Source organism: Bubalus kerabau, chromosome 17 (genome assembly GCF_029407905.1).
Source record: "Bubalus kerabau isolate K-KA32 ecotype Philippines breed swamp buffalo chromosome 17, PCC_UOA_SB_1v2, whole genome shotgun sequence".
Classification (NCBI taxonomy): domain Eukaryota; kingdom Metazoa; phylum Chordata; class Mammalia; order Artiodactyla; family Bovidae; genus Bubalus; species Bubalus kerabau.
Genome location: NC_073640.1, coordinates 8,816,759 through 8,840,000, shown reverse-complemented (window position 1 = coordinate 8,840,000; position 23,242 = coordinate 8,816,759). Strand labels below are relative to the sequence as shown.

Here is a 23,242-nt window from a genome sequence, read left to right as displayed (position 1 = left end):
GTTAAGGATGGGAGTTCACACTGAAGGGCCCTCTTGGTCGGCTTCAGGTGCTCGGCCTTGCTAGACTGCAGCCCTTAAAACCGTCACAGACATTGCACACGGTTCTCAAAAGCCACACCATACACGGGTAAGCTGTAATCTACAAATCTGAACTGAGGCAGAAGGGGAGCGGGGTAAACAGCGAGTGTACCTCATTTACATCCTCTTTGGGTGCAGTACTGTGATGGCTATTTCATTGACGCCAACCAAAAGGGTGTTTTTTATATATAGCTAACACAGTGTCTTAAATACCAGTATTTTATTTGCTATTGCATTATAATAAAATGCTTTCTTCAATATGTATTTAATGTACCTCCTATTTTGATTTTTACATTTGGAGTGTTTAAAAAAAGGATCTGAACTGCGCTGCCCCATTCATTTTTTCCTGGCTCTTCTGCAGCCCACTGGCCACTGCTCAGACTGTTTTGAGAAGCAGGGGACTCTATTCATTCTGTCAGGTCACGGACAGATAGACAAAAACAAAAACAGAGTCTTCACATGAGTCCTGCACAGAAATGATCATTGGACGTAATTAACCAGCGATGTGCACCACTGTGGACATTTAGAGACAATCCTTCCAACTGTCTTTTCTCCCCAACAAGCCCTGTTCACTCAAGTGTGTTCAGGTACTCAGTTACATTCAACACAGACTAATTCACTTATCCTCAACAAGTGGGCTATTGATTTTTGCCTGCTTTCAGAACAGCCTGAGGCTTTCTGAACGAAAATAGCGTCCCCTATTAAAAAAAAAAAAAAATCCTGCAATTCCAGGGGAAATGCCCTTTCACTCCACATAATCAGGTTTGCCTCACATTTGTCTGGACCTGTTCCTATATTCAACTTGGAGCTGCTAATTTCCACAATTCTTTTTGCGCCCTGTTCCGTCAGACTCTGGCATATCCCTCGCCTTTTAAAGCTGAGAGGTCAACGGGATTTGCTTTCATTCAGTAGGGGTTTATCTGAACAAAACTTCTCTGGCATACCAGGAACAAGGCATCAGGCACTCTATTTTCTTCCTCTCTCTTTTTTTTTGGTAATCAACTTGTGAAAACCAAGTAGCCTCACTTCCCAAAGGCAAAAAGAGCAGATCTAAGCAACCATCTAGTTTGTACTTCTGTATGGCAAACACCATCCTTTACATAGAAGTAAAGATCATGGCATCCGGTCCCATCATTTCATGGGAAATAGATGGGGGAACAGTGGAAACAGTGTCAGACTTTATTTTTGGGGGCTCCAAAATCACTGCAGATGGTGATTGCAGCCATGAAATTAAAAGACGCTTACTCCTTGGAAGGAAAGTTATGACCAACCTAGATAGCATATTGAAAAGCAGAGACATTACTTTGCCAACAAAGGTCCGTCTAGTCAAGGCTATGGTTTTTCCTGTGGTCATGTATGGATGGGAGAGTTGGACTGTGAAGAAGGCTGAGTGCCGAAGAATTGATGCTTTTGAACTGTGGCGTTGGAGAAGACTCTTGAGAGTCCCTTGCACTGCAAGGAGATCCAACCAGTCCATTCTGAAGGAGATCAGCCCTGGGTGTTCTTTGGAAGGAATGATGCTGAAGCTGAAACTCCGGTACTTTGGCCACCTCATGCAAAGAGCTGACTCATTGGAAAAGACTCTGATGCTGGGAGGGATTGGAGGCAAGAGGAGAAGGGGACGACAGAGGATGAGATGGCTGGATGGCATCACTGACTCGATGGACTTGAGTCTGAGTGAACTCCGGGAGTTTGTGATGGACAGGGAGGCCTGGTGTGCTGTGATTCATGGGGTTGCAAAGAGTGGGACACGACTGAGCGACTAAACTGAACTGAACTGAAAGATTAAAAAAAAATTGATCAAACACGTAACACAACATTTTAAATATACTAATCTCTTTAAGTGAAAGTGCTACATACTTAAAGGAGATTATAAGCAGAGTCAATTTGTGTTGAAAAGAATGATTTGTTTTATGTCAATTATATTACATTTTAATGACAGTCCAGTGGTAAATCTTGACTTCCTTAAAGAAACCATGGTCAACTGTGGACCATTCTGGGGATAGCCATAAATTCTAGGTGTAAGGTGAATAAAGTCCTTAATTGGGGAAGTGTCTGCATGCTTAGCCGTGTCTGACTCTCTGTGACCTTTTGGACTGTAAGCCACCAGGATCCTCTATCCGTGGTATTCTCCAGGCAAGAAGGTATGCCGTTTCCTTCTGTAGGGGATCTTCCTGACCTAGGGATCAAACCCATGTCTCCTGTGTCTCCTGTATAGCAGGCAGATTTTTACCCTCTGAACCATGGAGAAGCCCTAACTGGGAAAGGGGAGCAATAAATACCCCTTCATAACAGACTCTGTCTCCTAACTGGGATGTATTTGGGTAAGAGGCATTTGCATAGCTGCTGTACAAAGAAATAAAGTTGCCCATCCATTTTAGATGCTGAGTCTATTAGAAACATGCTAATTTCAGCTTCTTTCCTTACTCAGAAGCATCTGAACTTGCATGTTAGTTAGGGGGTCAAATATGGCCTCTGGGGAAAAAAAAAAAAGAAATATGCACACACACATGCACACACACACACACACACACTCCAGCAGAAGGAGGGTTCAATTTACCCAGGGAGAGCCTCAACCCTGTTTCATCAAGGCTTCTTCCTGCTGCTCTGATGCAGAGCAGAGATAGCTGGGCATCTGCCTGAGCCTTGAAAGCCCAGGACAGAGCTTCCGAGCACAGAGCCCTGCCTCCCAGTGCAAAGCCACCAGAGAGGGGATTCCTGGGAGTGCGGGGTATCTAAAAAATGAAATTTAATGTGTTTGGCCCTTAGTGAGGTTGCTCTGAAAGGACCATGCACCTGTGACCCTGGGACTCCAGGCACATTTCTGAGTCTCCAGTGAGCACAGTGGCAAAAGAAAACTGGCTGCCCTTTCTATAAGGACTAAAGGAAAGAGAACAATGCAGGGGGCTGTCCAGAGCAGCCTTGTCTCCCCGTGGCTGAGAATGAAGAAAGGGCTCCCCTGACAAGAGTCCTGCCTTTGTGTCGTGCGCCTGCAGTTCTGTTTTGTTTTAGAGCTAAGAGTCAAACCTCCAAGTACTGATTACTCACAGCGTGCCTGAGCGCGGCACACCTTAAGGGAGCTGGGGGAGGCAGGAGGCCGGAGAGACGAGACTAACATTAAAAAAATAATGACGTGCAGGGCATCATCAGGTGGCAAGCTTAGGGGACAGAGACACAGACATTCCCAGACTATCAGAGCTAAGATCTAGTGAAATCTGAAAGAAAAAAGTGAAACAGCCAGGCCGATGTGGACGCGTCAACTTTTTATTTCGCCACATTGGGGACTTTAAAAAGAAAGTAAAATCAGAGAACAAGAAAGAAAACGAAAAAAGCAGGCAGGCAATAGGAGTTCTCATATTCTGTCATGCGGCTTCCCTCAAAGCTCAGCTGGTAAAGAATCCGCCTGCAATACAGGAGACCCCGGTTCAATTTCTGGGTCGGGAAGTTCCCCTGGAGAAGGGATAGACTACCCTCTCCAGTATTCTTGGGTTTCCCTTGTGGCTCAGCTGGTAGAGAATCTGCCTTCAATGCAGGAGACCTGGGTTCAATCCCTGGGTTGGGAAGATCCCCTGGAGAAGGGAAAGGCTACCCACTCCAGTATTCTGGCCTGGAGAGTTCCATGGCCTGCAGAGTCTGTGGGGTCGCAAAGAGTCGGACACGACTGAGCAACTATCACTTTCACTATTCTGTCACCTTTATTAAAAAACATTTAAGTTCTAAAGTTGACAACAGCTTAAAAAATAGATATAATGTGTTTAACGAGAAGCTTGCTGCTTTGTGTCTATTTTCTCCATTTGTAAATAAGTCTGGTGAGCATGTGGTCACAGATGGGCCTCTGGTATCTGACAGAGGATGACTCTCCTCCTCTCATCCAGGTGCCAGGTCTCAGCACCATCCCGGCACTCACAAGCTCCCTGAACACTGGCTGAATAAAAGAGGGGACCAGGTGGTGCAGTGGTGAAGAACCTGACTATCAATGCAGGAGACACGGTAAGATCCGCGGGTGGGGAAGATCCCCTGGAGCAGGGGATGGCAGCCCACTCCAGTATTCTAGCCTGGAGAATCCCAAGGACAGAGAGAAGCCTGGCAGGCTGCACTCCAGGGTGCAGGGTTGGGGGCGTGGGGGAGAGGGTCACAAAGAGGCGGACACGACTAAACACACCCACACCCACACCCACACACACAGACAAATGAACATCTGCCAAGGTGAGCGACGCCCAGGGTGTCGGGGATGAGGGGATGGAATGGCAGACTGGGAAGGCTTTGGTCTGGGGGGGAATGAGTGAGTGCACCCCAGGAGTCACAGCCTGTACCAGAAACCTATGAGGACCACCCGAGGACAGATGCACCTGCATGTTCTTCAGTGTTCCCCAGAGGAGGTTCCGTTTAGCCCGCCGAGATCCAGTGGATGGAGAGCAGCTGCTTGTCCTCGTCCCAAGCCCACTGGGCCCAACCAGACAAGCAATTGGAGGAAAGAGATTAGAAGAGGAAAGAGGTGGCTCACAACACTTGTTACAGCATAAGGTGGTTACTATGGTCCAGGGTGACTAGGGTCACTGGCCTAGAGGCTGCTGCAGATGGGGATTTGTAGCAGGACAGAGATGGGGTTCAGCCTCAGAGTCAGAGAGTGGGGGCAGGGGGATGGATTAGCAGGACGGTGGAGTCTTTCTGGCTAAATGACCTAAGCGGACTCTTGCTGAAGGCAGATCAGGGGATGCAGATACTACACAGGGCACAGAAGGCGATGAGGAAGGTCCCGGGATGCTGAGGGTGGGAGATTCTCACCAGACCAACGCACCAGGAGTCCTGGAGCAGCCCGTGCAAAAGAGGACACAGACGTCTAAAAGCTGAGGACTGCCTGGTAAGAGGGCTCAGAGGAGGCTGGCGAAAGGCTGCTCAAGGGAAGACTCTCTATGGTGGGACACACCAACTCCATCTCAGGGCAAAAATGACCGGGACTGGCGTATACGCAGTACTGATACTTAGACAACCAATGAAAACCTACTGCATAGCTCAGGGGACCCTCCTCAATTGCTCTGGGATGACCCAGATGGAAAGGAAATCCAAAAAAAAGAGAGGGTATAGGTAAACATATAGCTGATCCACTTTGCTGTACAGTAGAAACTAACACAGCATTATAAAGCAACCACGTGCTAATAAAAGTTAACTTTAAAGTATCATCAAAAAAAGTATGACAAACCAGACAGCAGAGATGCGTGTCCCCAATCAAGCCTCAACTTTCTCATCTGTGAAATGGATAAAGACAGTTTCCACTCCCAGGTGGCCTGAATGAGAATCCTACAGCATGAGCCGTGTAAACCACTTTCTGTGGTGCCCGGTGTGAAACCATCATTCAAGAAAGACGACGATGATTATCACTGTGACTATCGTGATGAGGATGGAACGGCTGCTCGGGAAAGGATACGGCTGCCCCAGAACGCGTTCTGTCTTTTGAGTGCACAGAGGTCATGCTGTTAGCACGCTGCCTCTCATTGTCAAACCAATAAAATCTATCCGGAACAGAACAAGACGATAAAATGTGAGCAGAAAAATGCTAAAGGAACAAGTGACTCCCTCAGTCCTCCACGCTCCGACAAAAGAGGGATTCTGTTCGTGTGATTAGTTCAAAACAGTGTATTAAGCCCAGAGGAATCGTTTTTAAAGTAAGACTCTAATTTTAGGAACCCGAGGAAAGGCTGCATTTTAATAGGATATTTCATTGTACCCCACATACAAAACTATTGTTTGCCTGACTCTATAATTTATTGTTAGACAGACACGGCACTATTAACTGTGGCAAAATGAAACACGGGCGATTCCACTAATAAAACAATCAGTTCACAAGGCAAAGCACAGCTCGGCTGTTTAAACAGAGCAGAATACCCCTGAGTAGAGATCTACATAGTCTAATATTCCCAGTTGGAATTTCACCTTTCTCTACTCTTTCGTGGAGAAAAATCATTGAAATAGTCTGGTAACAATACCGTTACTGTCTCCTTAACTTAATCCTTTGTTCCTCCCAAAGAAAAGACTGCCGCTGATTATGAATATTCCGTGCTACAATTTCCATCAATTAATATACTACTGTGTTCTTAGTACGGTATTAATAGCTTCTTGATTTACATTAGAGAGTATATATTTTACACCATGGGTGAAGCTCTTTTCTAACGGCTTTAACAGAAAATACTTACATAAAAAGAACTTACAATTTGGAAAATGGAGGTGGGAGGGTAGGGATAATTGCTGGGAAAGAATATATTCTATTCTCCTTCCGGTTTTTTTTTTTTCCTTCTCCTCTCTGCTGGGGAATTCCTGTCCCCTAGTCAAGGGGGGGGCAGGACAGGTCTCCCCCGAAACACCTCTGTCCTTCGACCTTCCATCTGGGAAGAGACATTTGGAGCTGAGCTGGTGTTTCTTGGTGGGTCTGCCGCCAACTGTCTGCGGAATGCAGAGTCTGCAGTTCGGCTTGCACAAAAAACCAGAACAAGCAGAGAGGAGCCCATCCCCCCTTCAGGTGACTAAAAAGAGGCAGGTGGTAGTGAAGAAGAAAGGGACGGTGGAGATGAAGGGAGAGAAGGCAGCCTGGGGAGAAGCTCAGCCCGCTCTGCAGGGAGTGAGCGGGGTGTCTCTTACACACCCGGAGCCCTAGCCGCCTCGCCAGGAAGACCACACGTCCAGGTCCAGCACTGAAGGCTGTGTGTGCACGCATGCTTCTCAGGGAGGCGGCAGAGTGGAGGAGGCTCTGGAAGGAAGGGAGGTGTCCTGCCCCTGCCCAGGTACGTCCAGAGCCACTGATGCCCCGCAGGACTGAGACGGCTGCGGGGTCAGTATGAAGGCGGCCCCCAGGCACTTCTGCAGAGACTCCTGGGCCTGACTCACCCCCACGGGGACCTTCCGGGCTGCTCCACGCCGCTGGCTCCAAGAATGGACACACTCAAAGGGGCTGTGCACAGGCGTCGACGTCTAGAACCCCTTTGATGGCCTGTGCTCAGGGCTCCTGCTTTTACTGCCCTGTTGTCCTGCTAGAATTTCGCCATGGTTTTGACGATCACCAGGATTTACCCATGGAACCGGCAGACTCTGGTCTCAGTCCCCCACTGTGCGGTTTCAGGACTGTCGCACCGTAAAATGAGGACGTGGGTGTCCCCTGCTTCCATAGAGACATGGTCCATAAAGGGTTAAAAAAAAAAAAAGATGTGAACTGGTTGTCAATATTTAAAAGTGGAAATAATTCCTCCAAAAATCCTGAGTCCCTGATTCTTTTTTAAAACACTCTCAGCAGCAAAAATCGGGAGCTGGGCAGCTGTTACTTTGACATTTGAGTCTCCACTTGGTCCACTTCATTTGCGTGAACTTACAGGGGATCCCACAGCATCTCTGAGTCCTACAAATGCTAGAGTCCAGGCACTGTTGCTTAGAGAGAGTCATCTGTCCTTTTCCAAGACCCATTCCCAGGACACATCTGCCAGATGACTCCTAAAGACCCCCGGGCATCCCCCAGGCTACTCTGGGCAAGTTTCGCCCTCGCTAACCCTCCCTGGTCCTCCCACCTAAACCTGAGTTATCCCGGAGACGCGCTGCTGCCCACCCAGCCCTTTGGGGGCTGCTCTGAGATGCAGGTTGTTGCTGCTGTTCAGCCATGAACTCGTGTCTGACTCTGAGACCCTGTGGCCTGCATGCTAGATCTCCCTGTCCTCCACTGTCTCCCGAAGTTTGCTCAAATTCATGTCAGTTGAGTCAGTGATGCTATACAAGCATCTCATCTCCTGTCACCTCTTCTCCTCCTGCCTTTAATCTTTCCCAGCATAAGGCTTTTTACCAAATGAGTTGGCTCTTTGCATTAGGTGGCCAAAGTATTAGGGCTTCAGCATCAGTCCTTCCAATGAATATTCAGGGTTGATTTCTTTTAGGATTGACTGGTTTGATCTCCTTGCAGTCCAAGGGTCTCTCAAGAGTCTTCTACAGCACCACAGTTTGAAAGCATCAACTGTTCAGCCTTCTTTATGGTCCAACTTTCACATCTGTACATGACTACTGGAAAAACCATAGCTTTGACTACACGGATCTTTGTCAGCAAAGTGATGTCTCTGCTTTTTAATATGCTGTCTAGGTTGGTCATAGCTTTCCTGCCAAGGAGAAAGCGCTGAGACGCAGGAGCCCATGGTGATTGACAGGGCTGGGCTTTGCTGTATTTCTCGTAAAACTTTGTCAGGAAGGATTAAATGACGAGGGCTGGAAAAGAGATGGATGGACCCCTCCTGAGGCCGTGTCTACACATGACCAGAGCCATTCACAAGGCCAGCTGAGTGAAAAACACCAGTCAGAAGGGCCTGGTGATTGAACTGACAGGCTGATTCCCCAGCCAGGGAAGGCAGCCTTGGGCTATGGCTGGGGGCAGGGCAGCTGGCCCTTTGGTTTTTTTGTCTTTTTTCCCTCCATTTAAAGCACTTTGCAGAGTCTCGAGCCTAGGGTAGAGATTCAGTTTAGTGTCTGTGGATTGATTGATTAATTTAAAGCCCCTGAGAGATCCCGCGGGCTCACAGATAAAGCTGGATGAGCTGAGAATTTCCCTGTCTTCCTCAAAAGGAAAATGTTCAAGCAGCAGCCCCTAATTGGAGATGATTTACATTTCTGTCCTGATCTCAGAACTGGAGGACCAACCACAGGAGTCTGGTCCCGAACCGTGGCCGCAGGGTCCCGTTCTTGCCTGACACCTTCGAGATGAGGACTGGCTGTGGTGGTCTCAGAATGTGATTCGCTTGTTTAGACCCCAGGGGTCAAATAAGTTCTGACCTTTATAACCAACTCTATCTAATAAGCAGGCCGATAAAGTGCCCTGTGTCTCAGTTTCCCTGGTGAGAAACGGGGACTCCCACGAGCCACCGCCATCAGGCGCCCGGCACAGTCTCAGAAGACGCTCGCCGAAAGGTGCCTGTTACTGCGCGGGGGACCGTGAAGACGCCAGACGTGAGCTCCCCGAACGTGGAAGACAAAACCCCAGGGGCTGCTCTAACCCAGATGAAAGGACCCCCACGCCCTGTCTGGGCATTCCACAGTCGAGTGGACGTTAATGCCTTCTGCATGTTAGTGGAGTAACATGCCCACTTTACCACTGTAATTCTGAAAGCATACATCCTTTCAAAACGTTTCCCTGCCAGTGACCATAGAACACCCCACCCTGGTGCTGTCTGTCTGCGAGCAAGTCCGGTTAAGGGACCCATGGGTCCCCTAAGTCTCACCTCCAGTGAGTCTCTCACCCTAGAGAGAGATCTCTGGCTATTTGCTAAATTCTATCAGAACAAAATGAACCACAGAGAATAGAGAAGTGGAGGGTGAGGGGTGAGGGGTGGACCAGGATATGAAGTTAATAGCACCTTATAAATTCAATTTGCATTCCCCTCTTGATTTTAACCCAATCTACATGAGCTTTCCAAAACAGGCAGTCATTTGAAATCCCCCCACGTGACGGACAGTCTTAGACGTTTTAAAACACCGTCCCTTTGATAGACCGTGCCGCACAATGTGGTTTTAACTGGTTCTAGAATATTCTGATGGTGAAATATTTTCTGTTTCTGGGCCAGAACTGGTCATTTCTTCTTGAGAATATGATGTTTGAAAATCAGTTCCTCCTATTATAGATTTCTCCCTCAGCTTGTAGAAAATCCATGATTCCCTAAACATTGGTCTTTGAAAGCACATTGACTAAAATCTTCATGCTTAATTCATGAAGCGCAGTCTGGAGATTAGTGGAGCTGGACACAGACCAGGAATACTTTATCATATTCTAATAAGCAGAGGCTGAAAATTGCATTTCTAAAGCTACAGTATTAAAGGGCACGCCGCAAAACATGACCCAAACATAACTCAGTAGTTTTACAGTGTCTGAAAAGGCTTTGATATGATAAAGTATGCTGACGAGGGGAATAAACACAACTAGAAATTTCTGAATTTAAAAAGAAGAAAGTGTGTGTGGGGGGGAGGTGGGGGTGGTGCTTGGCAAACATTCAGTATATTTGTGGAAAAATATATATTATACACTCATATATTGTGATTTATAGTAAACCAGCATTGGCTATTGAGTCATGGGGTAGATCACTACAGCACGGGATAGATCAATTTAGGGGGTGTGGAAATCGTCAAAGAAAAAAATGAAGAAAGTGAGCCTAATGAGGTTAATTTAAAGGTTTCCAGAAAAACCTAAGAGCTGGCTTTTCAACCATCCTTAAAACAGGTCACTGGCACTGTCTCCAAAAGCAGAAGGCAAGGAGTATGGGAGAAGTGAAGGTGGAGTGGAAACGCTGCTCAGAATATGGTGCAGGATAAAAGCCGTCCCCCCGATTATCTGCAAAACGATGGCCATGTGTCAGAGCAAACACACAACCCAGCTACGTACATCAGTGGGGGCGGAAGCACCTGTGCAGTGCCCGGCACACAGTAGGGGCTAGGAAGTATCCATCTGATCGACTGATGGATGGTTTCATGGATGAAGGAGAAAGCAAGCAATGGAAAACAGGTCCTGTGCCCACCACGCGAGCCATGGAGGCTGCTGGATCTACTCTACTGAGTGCTTGCTAAGCTGTTTTTCCTTTTACAGAGGCAGCTGCTGATTAAAATAAACGAAGCAATTGGTCGGGAACAGTTCTCACAAAGCCAGTAAGTAAGCCCGGACCCACGGGTGGTCAGAGATCTCTGCAGGAGCAGGTGGGAGTGAGAAGCAGTGATGGGGTGGGAAGGGGAAGGGGTGCTGGCCCCCAGAGGGTACGCCTTTAAACCGCGGAGCGCGGGTACCGCCTATCGGTGGGGAGATGCTTTGGAGAGTTGGCCGCCGGGGGGTGTCTCTGATCCCCGCCCCTCAAAGCCAGCTCTCAACACTGCTGAGATCAGAGTGGAAAGATCAGAGCGGCCCAAACCTGCTGATTTGAGGATTTTCTTTTTATGGGTGTGCACATACCATGAGTGCTTCACTCACTTCAGGGAGCGGAGTTTATCTTACTTCCTATCAGTCCTGTTTTACCCCCCCGGAATCTCCCTGCGGGTCTCTGACGACATGGCCCAGGCTTCCCTCACCACCTCAGACGTCAGCAGAGGTCAGCAGAGGAGGGGTCCTCTTTAGCTAGGCTTCCCTCATCCTTCAGGTCCCCTCATGCACCCCGGCCAGCTGGACTAGCTACTCCTGGGGCGTTACAGAGCATCGCAGTCAGCGCCACCATCACCCCGGTAACCCCTGACCGGTTGCACGCCTTCCCCCTCCTCCCCTGACGATACACTCACTAAGGGCCAACAACTTGACAGGCAACCCACTGCCTCCCCAGGCCGAGTACTGAGCCTGCCAAGGTGGGATCTGAAAATATATTTATTGCCTGAAATGAATGGAGCAATGACGGTGGTGATTCCATAATATACAATCCTAAAGGGAGACTGTGGACATCCTCCTCTCTTTTGCATTTCACTTACCCTTAGGGGAAAAAAAAGGAAAAAACAATAAGTCTAAGGTATTTAGCATGTATACATGCCAAATACAACGAAAACTCAACTGCTATAAAAATGAGTAGGAATAACAAAGAACGAAAAACGACCCAAACTTGCACCACTTCGTAATTTTCTCACTCTGAGTGTAAATTTTACCCCTTTGAGCACTGACAGTCTTTTCCATCCCACTGAATTCACATTTCCGACAGCGGTACCCGCTGGGCCATCCCAAAGCCATTCTCAGCGTGTTCACACATCAGGGTGTCCTCACTGGCTGACCACCACGAGCACACTGTTTACTGGGAGAGGTCAGCGCGGCCAGGAGGCGGAGGCGGAGGCGGAGGACACACTGTCAGAAGGTGCAGCCTCAGATACGGCTATCTGAAGCCACAAACGGACCTGCCGGGTGCAAAGACGTGCCGCCGTCACCATGGACGCGTGGTCCCAAGCAGATCGGCAAGTCACGTGCTGGAGGGCGACAGGAGTCATGCAGCTGCCAGCTGAGGGTGGCTGGGGTGAGGCAGACCGAGGCCCCGAGAAGACTCAGAGGTGAGCCGGGAGGCCTGGACCTCGGTTCCGATTTCAAGGAAGAAGAGCGATCCATTTGCAGGTGCTCCTGTCCCTGTGACTTCCTTCGTCCTGTGACTGCCAGCCCTTCTGCTGGGCGTACGCTGTCTGACTCTGCGTCCTGTATTAACACAGCCACAGTTGGCAAGGTGGCACGTGTCCACTCACCCTCAGTGGTGGCTTTTGCAAGGTCTGTAATATCCTCTCTTGCAACTGGCGCCATGGTAGCAGCCCCATCTGGGCGCCCGCCTCCAGCTGGACACGCCTGCGCCTCCTGACAGACCCCTCCCCTGAACCACAGTGGTTCCCTGGGCTGGCTCCCTTTCCCCAGGGCCTTCGATGGTAACCACGGGGTCCTGCGGAAAGGGAGTCACGGCTTTCCAGGGAGATCAGCCCATCTTGCCCCCTTAATTATAATTCCTTACTTGCAATATGCATCGGCAGGTATTTACATAAACAATGAGGTATTTGAAACAGAGAAACTATGAAAATGAAACTGCTTTAATTTACATCCCACGGGACTGAGGCAGTAGACTTCTCTGAATGCCAAATAAATAAATACAAACTTAAGTAAGTGTCAGGTTGGGGGTAGTCTATGAATCTAAAGTGGGATGAAGGAGCCAGGCATGGCCCACAGCAACTTATTAGTCTCCATGCTTCTGAGAAGGGCTGCCCGGGGTTCCTTTAAATACAGAAAACAGAACTCCACCGGAAATACTGGCCCCTCCAGGAAGGGAGGTGGAAAGGCCATGGTTGATCGGACCAGAAATGATGAGTCATGGCCAGGACTGAGATTTGGCACAGGAGTTTTGTACCAGGGCAGGGTGGACAGGGTGAGCCGTGTTTCAGCTGACATAAACAAGCCAAAAGACAACAAGTGAGCCCTGGGGTCCCTCCTCTGCCCGTGCTGTCAGGAGTCAGGTAACATGGAGAGAGGTCAGACCTTACTCCAGCAGATACAGAAGCAGGAGCCGATCTGAGCATAAGCGCCTAGGGAAATCTTGGGGCCTGACTTTGCAGTGCTGCGTGGGGTGATGTGAATGGATGCGCACGCATATGCACATGGCTTTGTTTAGTCTGTGGGGTTAAAAAGGCCCCAAGGATGCCAGGAGATGAAGCCGAGGACAGATTAAAGGATGGGCATTAATAAGGCAGGGGAAAGAGCAGTTGAGAAGCGGCTCTACGATGCTCTTGCTGGGGACTTGGTAAGCGTCACCGCTTCTTGTCCTCAAATGGCTCTCCCCCATCTGGGAGAAGAAACTGAGACAAGCCTAGGTGTCCCTGATGGCACAAGCTGCAGGTGGTGACGGCGAGAGTCAGATGCAAGCCAAGGTCACTGGCCTCCCCCTGCAGTTGCAGAGGAAGAAGCCCAGGGATCATGTCTGTCTGTTCACAGTGTGGAGCCACACGCACCACTGGACCCAAGCACACAGGACGCCGCCAGCTTCCCCTCTGGTCTGCTCTGTATCTGTCTCACCTCTCCTCTCTGATTCTCTGTGTGTGCGCATGTCTTTCTGACCCTGAACACTCCTCTTTTTACAACGGACAGCCTTCTCCTGTGCGCCATGGGAGGACGCTGCGAAGCGGCAGGGCCCCCGGCGTAGCTGTGAAGGGTGAAGGCATGCGGCAGCCTTCCTCGCCAGCTACAGCAGAGAAGTCCCAGGAAGGACGCAGAGTGCCCTGGTTTTCTGGGTGCTCAGTCCTCAACCCAGCTCTTCAGCCAGGAGGCAGGTACCAGGGCTGGTCAGACCTGGGTCTAGTGCCCATCCCCATGGGTCGGGGTGGGGCTCACAGTGGTCCTTTTGAGATCAGCAATCCTACCTCTACCACGAAGAGGGAGACAGAGGCATCCCAAGGAAGAGAGAGCACTGTGAGTGATACGAGGGTGATGAGAAAAAATGCTGGACATCTTAGTTACAAAAATAGAAAAAAATCAGATGAAGCGCTGTGATCCTTGAAAGAACAGAGCCGGGGAGAGAGGTAGGCTGAGGCAGCGAACGGCAGCATGGGGCCGCGCTGCCAATGGCCTTCGCACGAGCCTTGTGCGGGGCTCTCTAGAGGGCTCCCGGGAAGGCAGGAGGTTGGCCCATTCTACCATTTCTCTCCTTCCCGCTGCCTGGCCACTCTCAACTGGGGGACACCTGGAGATGGAGGCAGTGTTGCCAAGCAGCGAGCAGGGGCGGGGTCACTGAGGCCTTTGTGGGCTGGCCACGCCAACTGCAGGTGGCTCGCTCCTCTTCGATGTGAAAGAACTTGCCACCCTGGGTGTGCCCTTGTTACCGGCAGCCAAGCGCAATTCCTGAGGTCCCCACCTGGGCACCAGTCCCCCGGGCTGGGTCCCCACCTGGACCGCCTGCCCTGCCTTCCTCCTACTTCAGCCGCCAGACACCCTGAGAATCCAGGGGCCGGAGAAACAAGCCCCCTTCCTCGCGATATAAACGCTTCCCTCCTTACCTCTTGTGTAATCCACACATACCTCCACCTCCTCATGGCTACCCATTCAACTCAGGGACGCCCAAGAAACCAGAGGGAGCCCAGCATCGTGAGGCACGAGGATGTTAATCTGAGACCCTGCCACTCCTCCCCAAATACCAGCTCTGGGCAGAATATACCTATTATCTACTTGGCTGAATTAGAATCTGACCTCTGAATGTTGATACAGTTGAAACAACACAAAACAAAGATAACGCAGCTATTTTGCAGGAAGCTTCCTTGTCGACCAGATATGTGTGTGTGCACGTGTGTGTGTGCGTGTTTTAATGTGATGGTGAGCTTTATTTTCTCATATGTACATCATATATTGTAATACGAAATGGATATTGACTGCAGCTGGGGTGGATATCCACATGTATTGACCTCAGAGGTAAATATTGACTGAGACAAAGGTAAAATCGATGCTTACCTTGAGGGATAATAAATCTGGATATCTATTGAAATAAGAAGTCAATAGGCACATTGTTACAAACACCCGTGGTTATAGTCACTTGAGCAAATTTGTAGAGCGGGCGGTCAGCGGCTGTTTTGCAGAAACGAGAGGCAGCGGTGGAAGCCCACGGAGGCCGCACTGACCAGCCGCTTTCCCTTTACTCCCCTTTCCTCTGTCGCCAGCCAGCATTGGACCAGGTATGCCACCCCACCCTACCCTGTCAAAGGAGTAGCTCAGCCTCCGTTTTCAGGAGGTTACTGAATTAGGAGTCTGCATTGTGGCTCAGCTGGCAAAGAATCTGCCTGAGATGCAGGAGACCCGGGTTCAATCCCTGGGTCAGGAAGATCCCCTGGAGAAGTGAATGGCTATCCACTCCAGTATTCATGCCTAGAGAACTCCACACAGAGTCAGACATGCCTGAGTATGCACACAAACACTGGTTATTGGGGGGGGGGGGAATCTGATATGAGTATCCCCATTTTATAGCCCGATAAACTGAGGCTCAGAGAACTTGAGAAACTCATCTGACAGAGATGATAAAGGGGGATGCCCTAAATTCAAAACTGATTGATGGTGAACTTGTTATCTTGCTAACACATCATTGTCTCCTGCTGACTGTCATAAACTGGGACTCGGGTGACAGAGATGTCAGAGAAAGGTGAAAGCAGAGACTGGAGGCGGTGAGGAAGAATCTGTTTGGGGCAGAAAGTGCCAGTAACAGCGTCTTTGCAGAAATGGACAGGGAATTTTTGTGACGCCACTTGCCGTCACTGCTATCGATCATCACCATCACCACGGCTCAGCTTTGGTGAGTCGTGACTATGGGCCAGGCACCGTGTTATTAAGCATTGTACAGACCGGATTTAGATACAGTCTCCCAACCCTGTGGGGTCCTGCAGTCGATGACCTGGTCACCTATCCAGTTTCCATTCTCTGTCTCCCTCGATGGCTGAGCCCAGCCTGGGTCAGCCATCAGCCCCTCCCCTGTACAACAACACGGGGTCTCAGCTCCCAAGCGCGGTGGGCACACATGCTGCCCTGGAGACTGTTTGCGTGTAGGCACGTGACACAGTTCTGGCCCAGGAGATGTGAGCACAGGTCTGTTGACGGGCCTCTTGGAAAAGGCCTCCGTGTTCTGAGAGATGCACGTGGGGGCAAGGTGCCTTTTCCCTCCACGTTACGCTCCCTGGTTCCGGTGCTGGGAACTGCCGCAGCCATCCTGCAAATGTGAGGGAGACGACAACTGAGGAGGAGGCGGATGGACACGCAGAGAAGTGGAGCCACATCAAAATATGCCACCTCGTTGGCCACCCCACTCTGGACTCCAGCCTAGGCTGGATAACACACTTCCATGTACTGTGGCCACTGCGAGCTGCGTTTCCTGTCAATGCAGCCCAGACCATCTGAACTGCTACACGTGGAGAGACCCAGGCTTAGGAATGTTGACTGTTAACCTGCAGCAACTAGAACTTCCTAACTCCGCGGTCTGAGTTCTTAACGGCTTCTCAGCAACCATACCAGGCTACCTCCCATTTGAGGCTTATACCGAGGCCTGCTGGAAATCGGGTCCTGCAAATGAAATCAACCGGAAGTGACAATGATCCCCTCTATCTGACCTTGCAACGCCATACTCTAAGCATTGTGTCAGAGGCACCCTTCCAAGACCTATTCCTTTCAGAGGCCTAGGCTTTCAACACTGTTTTAATGAATCGCAAGACATTTCTCCCAGACTTCACGCATCAACTCCAAGAGAACCTGATTAAGGTTCCTCAACACCTAATATTACAACTTATCAAATGGCTTCCATTTGATAAAACATATCATGTGCTTTCAGTTCCCCTTGCCCAACCTACTCTCTTTTCCCCAACTGGAACATCTGTTTTTAATTCGTCAACAAGGAGAAAAAATGACAGAATTAAAGGGTGCTTTCCTCCACTCTTCCTGACCGTGGCCGCCATTCTGGCTCTGCCTTCCACACCAATAAAACACCAAGCTGCACCTCCTGTGGGAGTGCTGAACACACTCGATTCCTTCAGGAATCCTCCACCGAGTGTCTGCTAGCTTTTTCCTAGATGCGTCTCTCTCCTTAAAGACAGGACTGCATTTCATTCATTTATGGGACCTTAGGACCGAACACAGTACCTGACATGTGGGAGTAAGCACAGAATTTAGTGATCATTATAGATTTCAGGTAGGGTGGGAGGTGTCATCAACAGTGAGATCTTTTCGGAAAATGCCAATGAATACCAACTTATAGGAAGACCCTGTTGTCCTAGAGTTTTCCATCTTCTTTCACCTTCCAGCTAAGAAGCAGCATCATGGTTAATCCCTCCTGGTTTTTTATTCCACAGGGAAAAATAGGGGGGCGGCAGGGGGAAAGCCAGCGGACAGGTTACAACACAGTTAGGGGAAGCCAAAGGAAAATGAAGTCTCACACTCTGTCAGCTCCATCCTACCCTCATACGCCTGTATTGTTAAAGGGAATTGGGGCACTTTATCATCCATTTACCCGTTATCTTTATACCGTTACCAGAAACTGACACTCAAGCAACAGCCTCTCTACTGTAGCTTCTCTGCGGTGTCCGGGGCCCCAGTGAGGGGCATGCTAGGGGGTCACGGAACAGTCTAACCCGCTGAGGACCCGCCACAGCAAAAGGGCAAAGGCCTTTGGACTCGGGCTCCCCGGGGCTCCCCGGCTCGGGCTCCACGACCGCGCGTGCCAATTCCTATAGTAGATCTCCTCCATTTGTCTGTCTACGCGTGTGCTAATTGTCAGCCAGCCAGCCATCTACACCCCTATCAGTTCTGCTTCTCTGGAGAACCCTAATACAGGTGGCAGGGGTCAGGCGAAACTAACGTGTCCGTAAGGTGATCCCCCAGAACAGACACCGCAGCACGGCTACTAAACAGTATGAATGGCAGACAAGGCAGGGAACAACCATGTCTTCCCGGAAGGCCAAGGCTCTCCCCCTTTCTCCTCCTCCACTGTGACCAGGACCGTCACAGGAAGCCCGCACACCCCCATAGGGGCTGTTCCGGACACCTTCGCTTTATCCCCAGCACCTTGTTCGGTGTGTGCTACAGAGTAGGTGTGCAATCAACTGATGGTAAGTGACGAAGGTGTTAAAGGTATGAGGAGGTACCCGGGACACCCTTAGCAGGGACGAACACTGGGTTCAGGGGACGGAATGGCCTCACCTTCTCTGAGCCTCCGTGTCATTGTAGGAAAAAACAAAACAAAAAAATGCACTAACCCATCCTACCAGTGGCTTTGGTAAGTTTCATGATTCTAGTAGTAGAAGCCTCACTCCTGTTCAGGACCTGCTTCAAGCGAGTCACGAAGCCACTTCTGCGAGAGGGTGGGTTTTGCTGCTGAGCCAGCGCTTCCTGACAGCCGGGCCCTTTGGAGTAGAGAGGCCCCATCACGTCCCCAGGACAGCAACTAAGCAGTTCATCAGCAGCAGTCTCAGGAAATCCAGCTGCCGATTTAAGGCAACGGCCTGAATCTTCATCATCTGCGTCGAAAACCAGGAGTCAGGTCTCCTGTTTGCCCAGTCCTACAGCCCATCGTGTTGAGGGCTTTCATCCCCTGGAGAGGGTTTCAAGGGCTTCAGCTGGAGCAGAAGAGCCCCCCCAGGGAAAACCTGGCCCCACGCCCCACCATCACTGACCCTCCCTGCAGTGTGCCAGGCCTGCCCGCAGCAATGCAGTCAGGGCCACATGGGAAACAGACCCAATGCCGACTGCCACTGAGGGGTCATGGGACTATTCTAGCTAATTGCCACGGCTACAGAAGATGAGGTTAAGTCCCCTGTAAACACTCCTCGTTTCCAAGAGGGAGGCCCACTTGATTTACACAACCACCAGTAAACGTGCGGAGAAAAAACAGATATCACTTAAGAGACCTAACGTTTCCTGACAGCAATGAACTGGCACTCACTGGGGCCCTCTGTACATTTCCCAGGAAGGAGTCCTGGTACAAGGAGCACGGGACAGTCCAAGACGGCACCGGCTAGCCCAGAACACCTGGCTCCAGCTCCTCAAAGACAGGGCAGGGCCGCGACCGAGCGCCCTGCTGTCTGGCCCGCTCTGCTCATTCTGCTCTCTGCGCCGAGGCTTCTGAATGCCTGATGGGTTCACTGCCAAAGAGAACGACAGGCCTTCTGATCAACGGCTCTGTTTACGGTAATCAGGGCAGGGCGCTGAGCGAGTTTCAGGATGCCAAGTGATCGCGTGTTTTCAGGATAATCAATAAGACACTTATCTTGAAAGATTCATGCAAGTTTGGAATCAATTATGAATGGGATGATGATAAAACTCCGAGAGAGACTCACTGGATTTTTTTTTTTTTTAAGTTCTTATCAGAGGGCAAGGCTCCATTTTGTTGGCTTCTCTGAAATATTATATAAATTTAAAAATTGAATACTCACTCTGCTCTGCCATTGTCAAAGAGCTAGATCATCTCACGATTTAGTAGGGATTTTCAAATTCGGATGCTGTGGAATCCTGGGATAATATAATTCAGGGTGTTTTTTTTTTGTTTTTTTTTTAAAGGAGGCGGGAGTTCTCATTGAGAGTATCAAGGATTGCAATGTCGTATACAGTAGAAAGGGCTGGCATGAACTGTAGACACGAATGTTGAGTCTGAAAGTAAGCCTCTACAAGTCAAAGACGGATGGTCTTGGGCATGTTAGTTCTTCTTTCCAAATCAAAATTTCCCTGTAAAAACAACAAAGGCACCTCCATTGTAGGGTTATGGTAAAGACAAAATGAGATCATCTATATGGCAAGTTTATCATAATCTCAAGCAATGCAACAGGCTCTCAATAAAAGTCAGTTATTGCTAATATTAGAATTCTGACTCGATCCCCTTGAGTGAGTTACTCTTTCTGGTCACCACTGTCAAATTTCAAAAAGGGAAATGTCAAATATGCTGCAAGGTGGTTGGGGAATTAAATGAGATAATGAATAAAATAGCATCTGATCTTACACAACTAGCACATGATGGATATTAAAAGTGATAAATAACGATATGGAAAGAAAACTCAATTGTTTTTCCTTTACTCTCATGCTCATAATACTTCTGACAGCAGATGAATAGGGTTTGTCCCACAGGGAGCGGATCTCTGAGACCGGCTGGGTGTCCCACAGCTGCACTCACTCCTGACAGTTAATAAGCTGCGTTAGAGCAGGCCCCGCAGGATGAGGACTGAGTCCCGCGGGGCTGCCCGCACTTCAACGCCGATCTCAAATAGCTGCCCCCGGCTCACCCCGAGACTCCCGTCTAATGGGGCGACAAGCGGAAGACTCCCACCAGCTTCCTTCAGGTTGCACAAGCTGCCAGGGTGGCTCGTACAACCAAGAACGCCAGCTTCTGTCCTCTCGCCCAGTGATACCAAGGCTGTTTCACAGGGTAGGACAAAGGCCGGACGAGGGCCAGGTCTAGAAGGAACCGGAGCACAGAGCCTCTGTCCGCTCCCAGTCAGGGGGTGTCCCCCGCCTAGCACATCAGTGCCCTCACCCACCTGTAATGCAGGGATTTCCATGGTGGCTTCAGCATGTAGGCAAGATGGATTATTAACTCAATTTCCAGCCCCTCGCATCTCTCCAGAAAACGAAAGGTTGAGCCTACCATTTCTACTCATGGCTTGGTCTTTCTGGTGACCAAGCCCCATTGAAGGGGGCCCCATCAGTTGCCTCGTGAGGACAAAAGATGCTTCTACCTCCCAGAACATTCCAAGGGAATTAGGAGCTCATCACTAAGGGAATGACAAGGTCTCGGGAGCCCTGTGTCAGGACCTGGGGCCAAAGACCAAGTATCAGAAGGGGTCAGGGGGCCGAGACCAATGTAAATACACAGTTCTCATCATTCCATGCTAACACTCGGCTGGAAAAAACTTTCAGAGAAGCAATACATCCGGTCTCACCTCTCCATTTCACAAACAAGAGAAGGGGGCCCTTGTCTGACCCTCAGGTTACCTGGAGCAACTCTTGCACAAGGGTGCCTGGACCAGACTGTTGGAGACAAAGCAAGCCCTGCATCCGGGTGGGGATGTGCAGGACCACAGAGAGTCCAGGAGCCCATGCAGAGCCCGTGGAGGCAGGCCATCTGCCTATGGGGGCGGGGCGAAGGGAGGGGAGCACAGGACCACAGTAGAGTCCAGAGCCGGACGGTGACGCAGGGCTGGTGGAGGCAGGCCATCTGCCCTATGGGGGGCAGGCCATCTGCCCTCTGGGGGGGCGGGGAAGGAGGGGAGCCAAGCCTCGGGGAGGCCACTGAGGCTAAGCCAGGCAGAGGAAGAGACCGAGGTGTGAAGTGACGTGCAGAGGAAGCTACTTAAGTCAAGGAGTCATGGTGAGACTGCCACAGGCGACAAAGAAGGAGGGAAGAACGTGGAAGACAGGGAGCCTTCTGGGAGCCCAGGGCCTGCCTGACTTCAAACCAAGGCCCTTAGCCAGCGGACGGCCAGCAGGGTGGGGTGAAGGGGGCGGAAATCAGTGGATCCAGCTTTGGGGAGCTGGTCGAGGGCTGCCTGAGCAGACCCCATAATTAAAAGGCTGGTCCCCCAAAGGACAGAGGTGAAGTCTCTGGTCGGCAGCTGTAACAGCGGACCCCACTCAACTAGGATGCTACCCCCGCCACGGCCTGGGCTCCTCCTGGCCCTGAACAGCTCGACATTCGGCCTGAGCTTGCAGAGGACTTTTCATGGGCCACTCCACTTACACTGTCCCTTTGATCAGGAATAGCCCAGGGCAGTCAGAATCACTGCACGGTAACTCTGACACTATACTTAGCTCACACGGCCACAGCTGAAGAATTTTTGTTGAGGTTCAAGTTTTGAGGAACAGCTCTGTAACCTGCCCCTGAACGGGCCTCGGCAGAACCTGGAAGCAGACCAGCAGTCCCCTCTGCCTTCCTCCAAGGTCACCACCCCACCCCTGGGTACCTCGATCACTGGGGAAACCAATTTTGTGCCCAGACTGAGGCTGGAGGAAAACTCTCCCCGAAACTGGCAAATTCTCTGAGATGGTTTCTTTGGAGATATTGCTCATAGCACTAAAGGGATAGATGTGAAGCTTGCTGGGCCTTTACATGTGTATACACACCCATGTAATTATCAGATCCAATCAGGGATCACTTCCAGCCTGGCAGAGGGTGGCCCCCACCCCCTAGGGGGCCCCATCCCTCAGAGCGGCCATCACTGCTCTGCCCCCTCTCAGGTGCAGATGTCCTGGCTGCTTTGGACCTTTAAATTAATGTGCTCCTACTCTGTACCTTTTCAAGTGTCTGGCTTCTCCCACTTAACTCTCAGCCTGACTCCCGGATTTTATAGTGTCTATAAAAATAGCCCATCCGCTCACCTGTCCTGGACTTCTATTGTGTGCTGGGCTCAGAGCTACCCTCATGTTTAATCCTCACTGCAAACTCAGCAAATGGGAGTTATTATTCCAGTTTCACTGATGAAGAAAGGTTAAGTGACCTGCTGCAAAATCCCAAAGCTGGAAATCAGCATATTAGGATCAGGGATACGATTTGCTGTTGACTCTTGATGCCAGGGTTGGGAAAAATGGACATGAAGGCCTCTTAACAGTGTTCAAGATACAGTATGTAGCCACAAATATTAGCACCGATGATGATAAAGATGATGATGATGCCAGGCCTTGTATTAGTGTTTGGGGAACAGAAAGGAACGAAACAGACGTGGCTCAAGGCCTCAGGGATCTGACACCCTGGCGCAAAGCACATGCAATACACATTTTATTGTTGTTCGGTCACTCAGTCGTGCCCAACTCTGCAACCCCATGGACTGCAGCGCTCCAGGCTTCCCTGTCCTTCACTATCAACACACAGACAATACCTTTATAATGATGAACTGTGATAACGAAGGGAAGAGACAGGCAGCTGCGGGCCACAGTGAGGCTCAGGCACCATGTCTGCAATGGGGGGGGTTTTCATCTTCAATTGTCAGAGAACAAGAAGGCTGGGGACCTTCAGCAATGTCACACAGCAGTTATTGAAGATGCCTAAAATATGCCCCCCCCCAAAGGTATGCAGCACTAACCAGCTTTGCTCTAATAAAGCTCTTCACCAGAGAGGCTCAATTACATCGGCAGTGGACTCCTCAGAAAGAGCGTTTAAGAGGCAGCTTCGCCCTTGACTCTTGATTCTGCGTGTCAAAAGCACTTAACTCCAAAACCTCT

General features: G+C 50.1%; 1 protein-coding gene across 6 annotated transcripts in view; it reads right to left on the bottom strand.

Moving 5' to 3' along the window:
• The window catches only part of WWOX (WW domain containing oxidoreductase), a 550,729-nt gene that overhangs the window by 137,046 nt on the left and 390,441 nt on the right, over positions 1-23,242 (bottom strand). Inside the window, exon 9 of one of the 6 annotated variants that reach the window (XM_055554130.1) lies at positions 19,382-19,759. The exons of the other annotated variants lie outside the window; for them this stretch is intronic. Coding sequence (XP_055410105.1) covers positions 19,706-19,759 — 54 coding nt within the window. The 3' untranslated portion in view covers positions 19,382-19,705. Of the gene's footprint in view, positions 1-19,381; positions 19,760-23,242 lie in introns of those variants that run through there. 6 annotated transcript variants of the gene reach the window in all.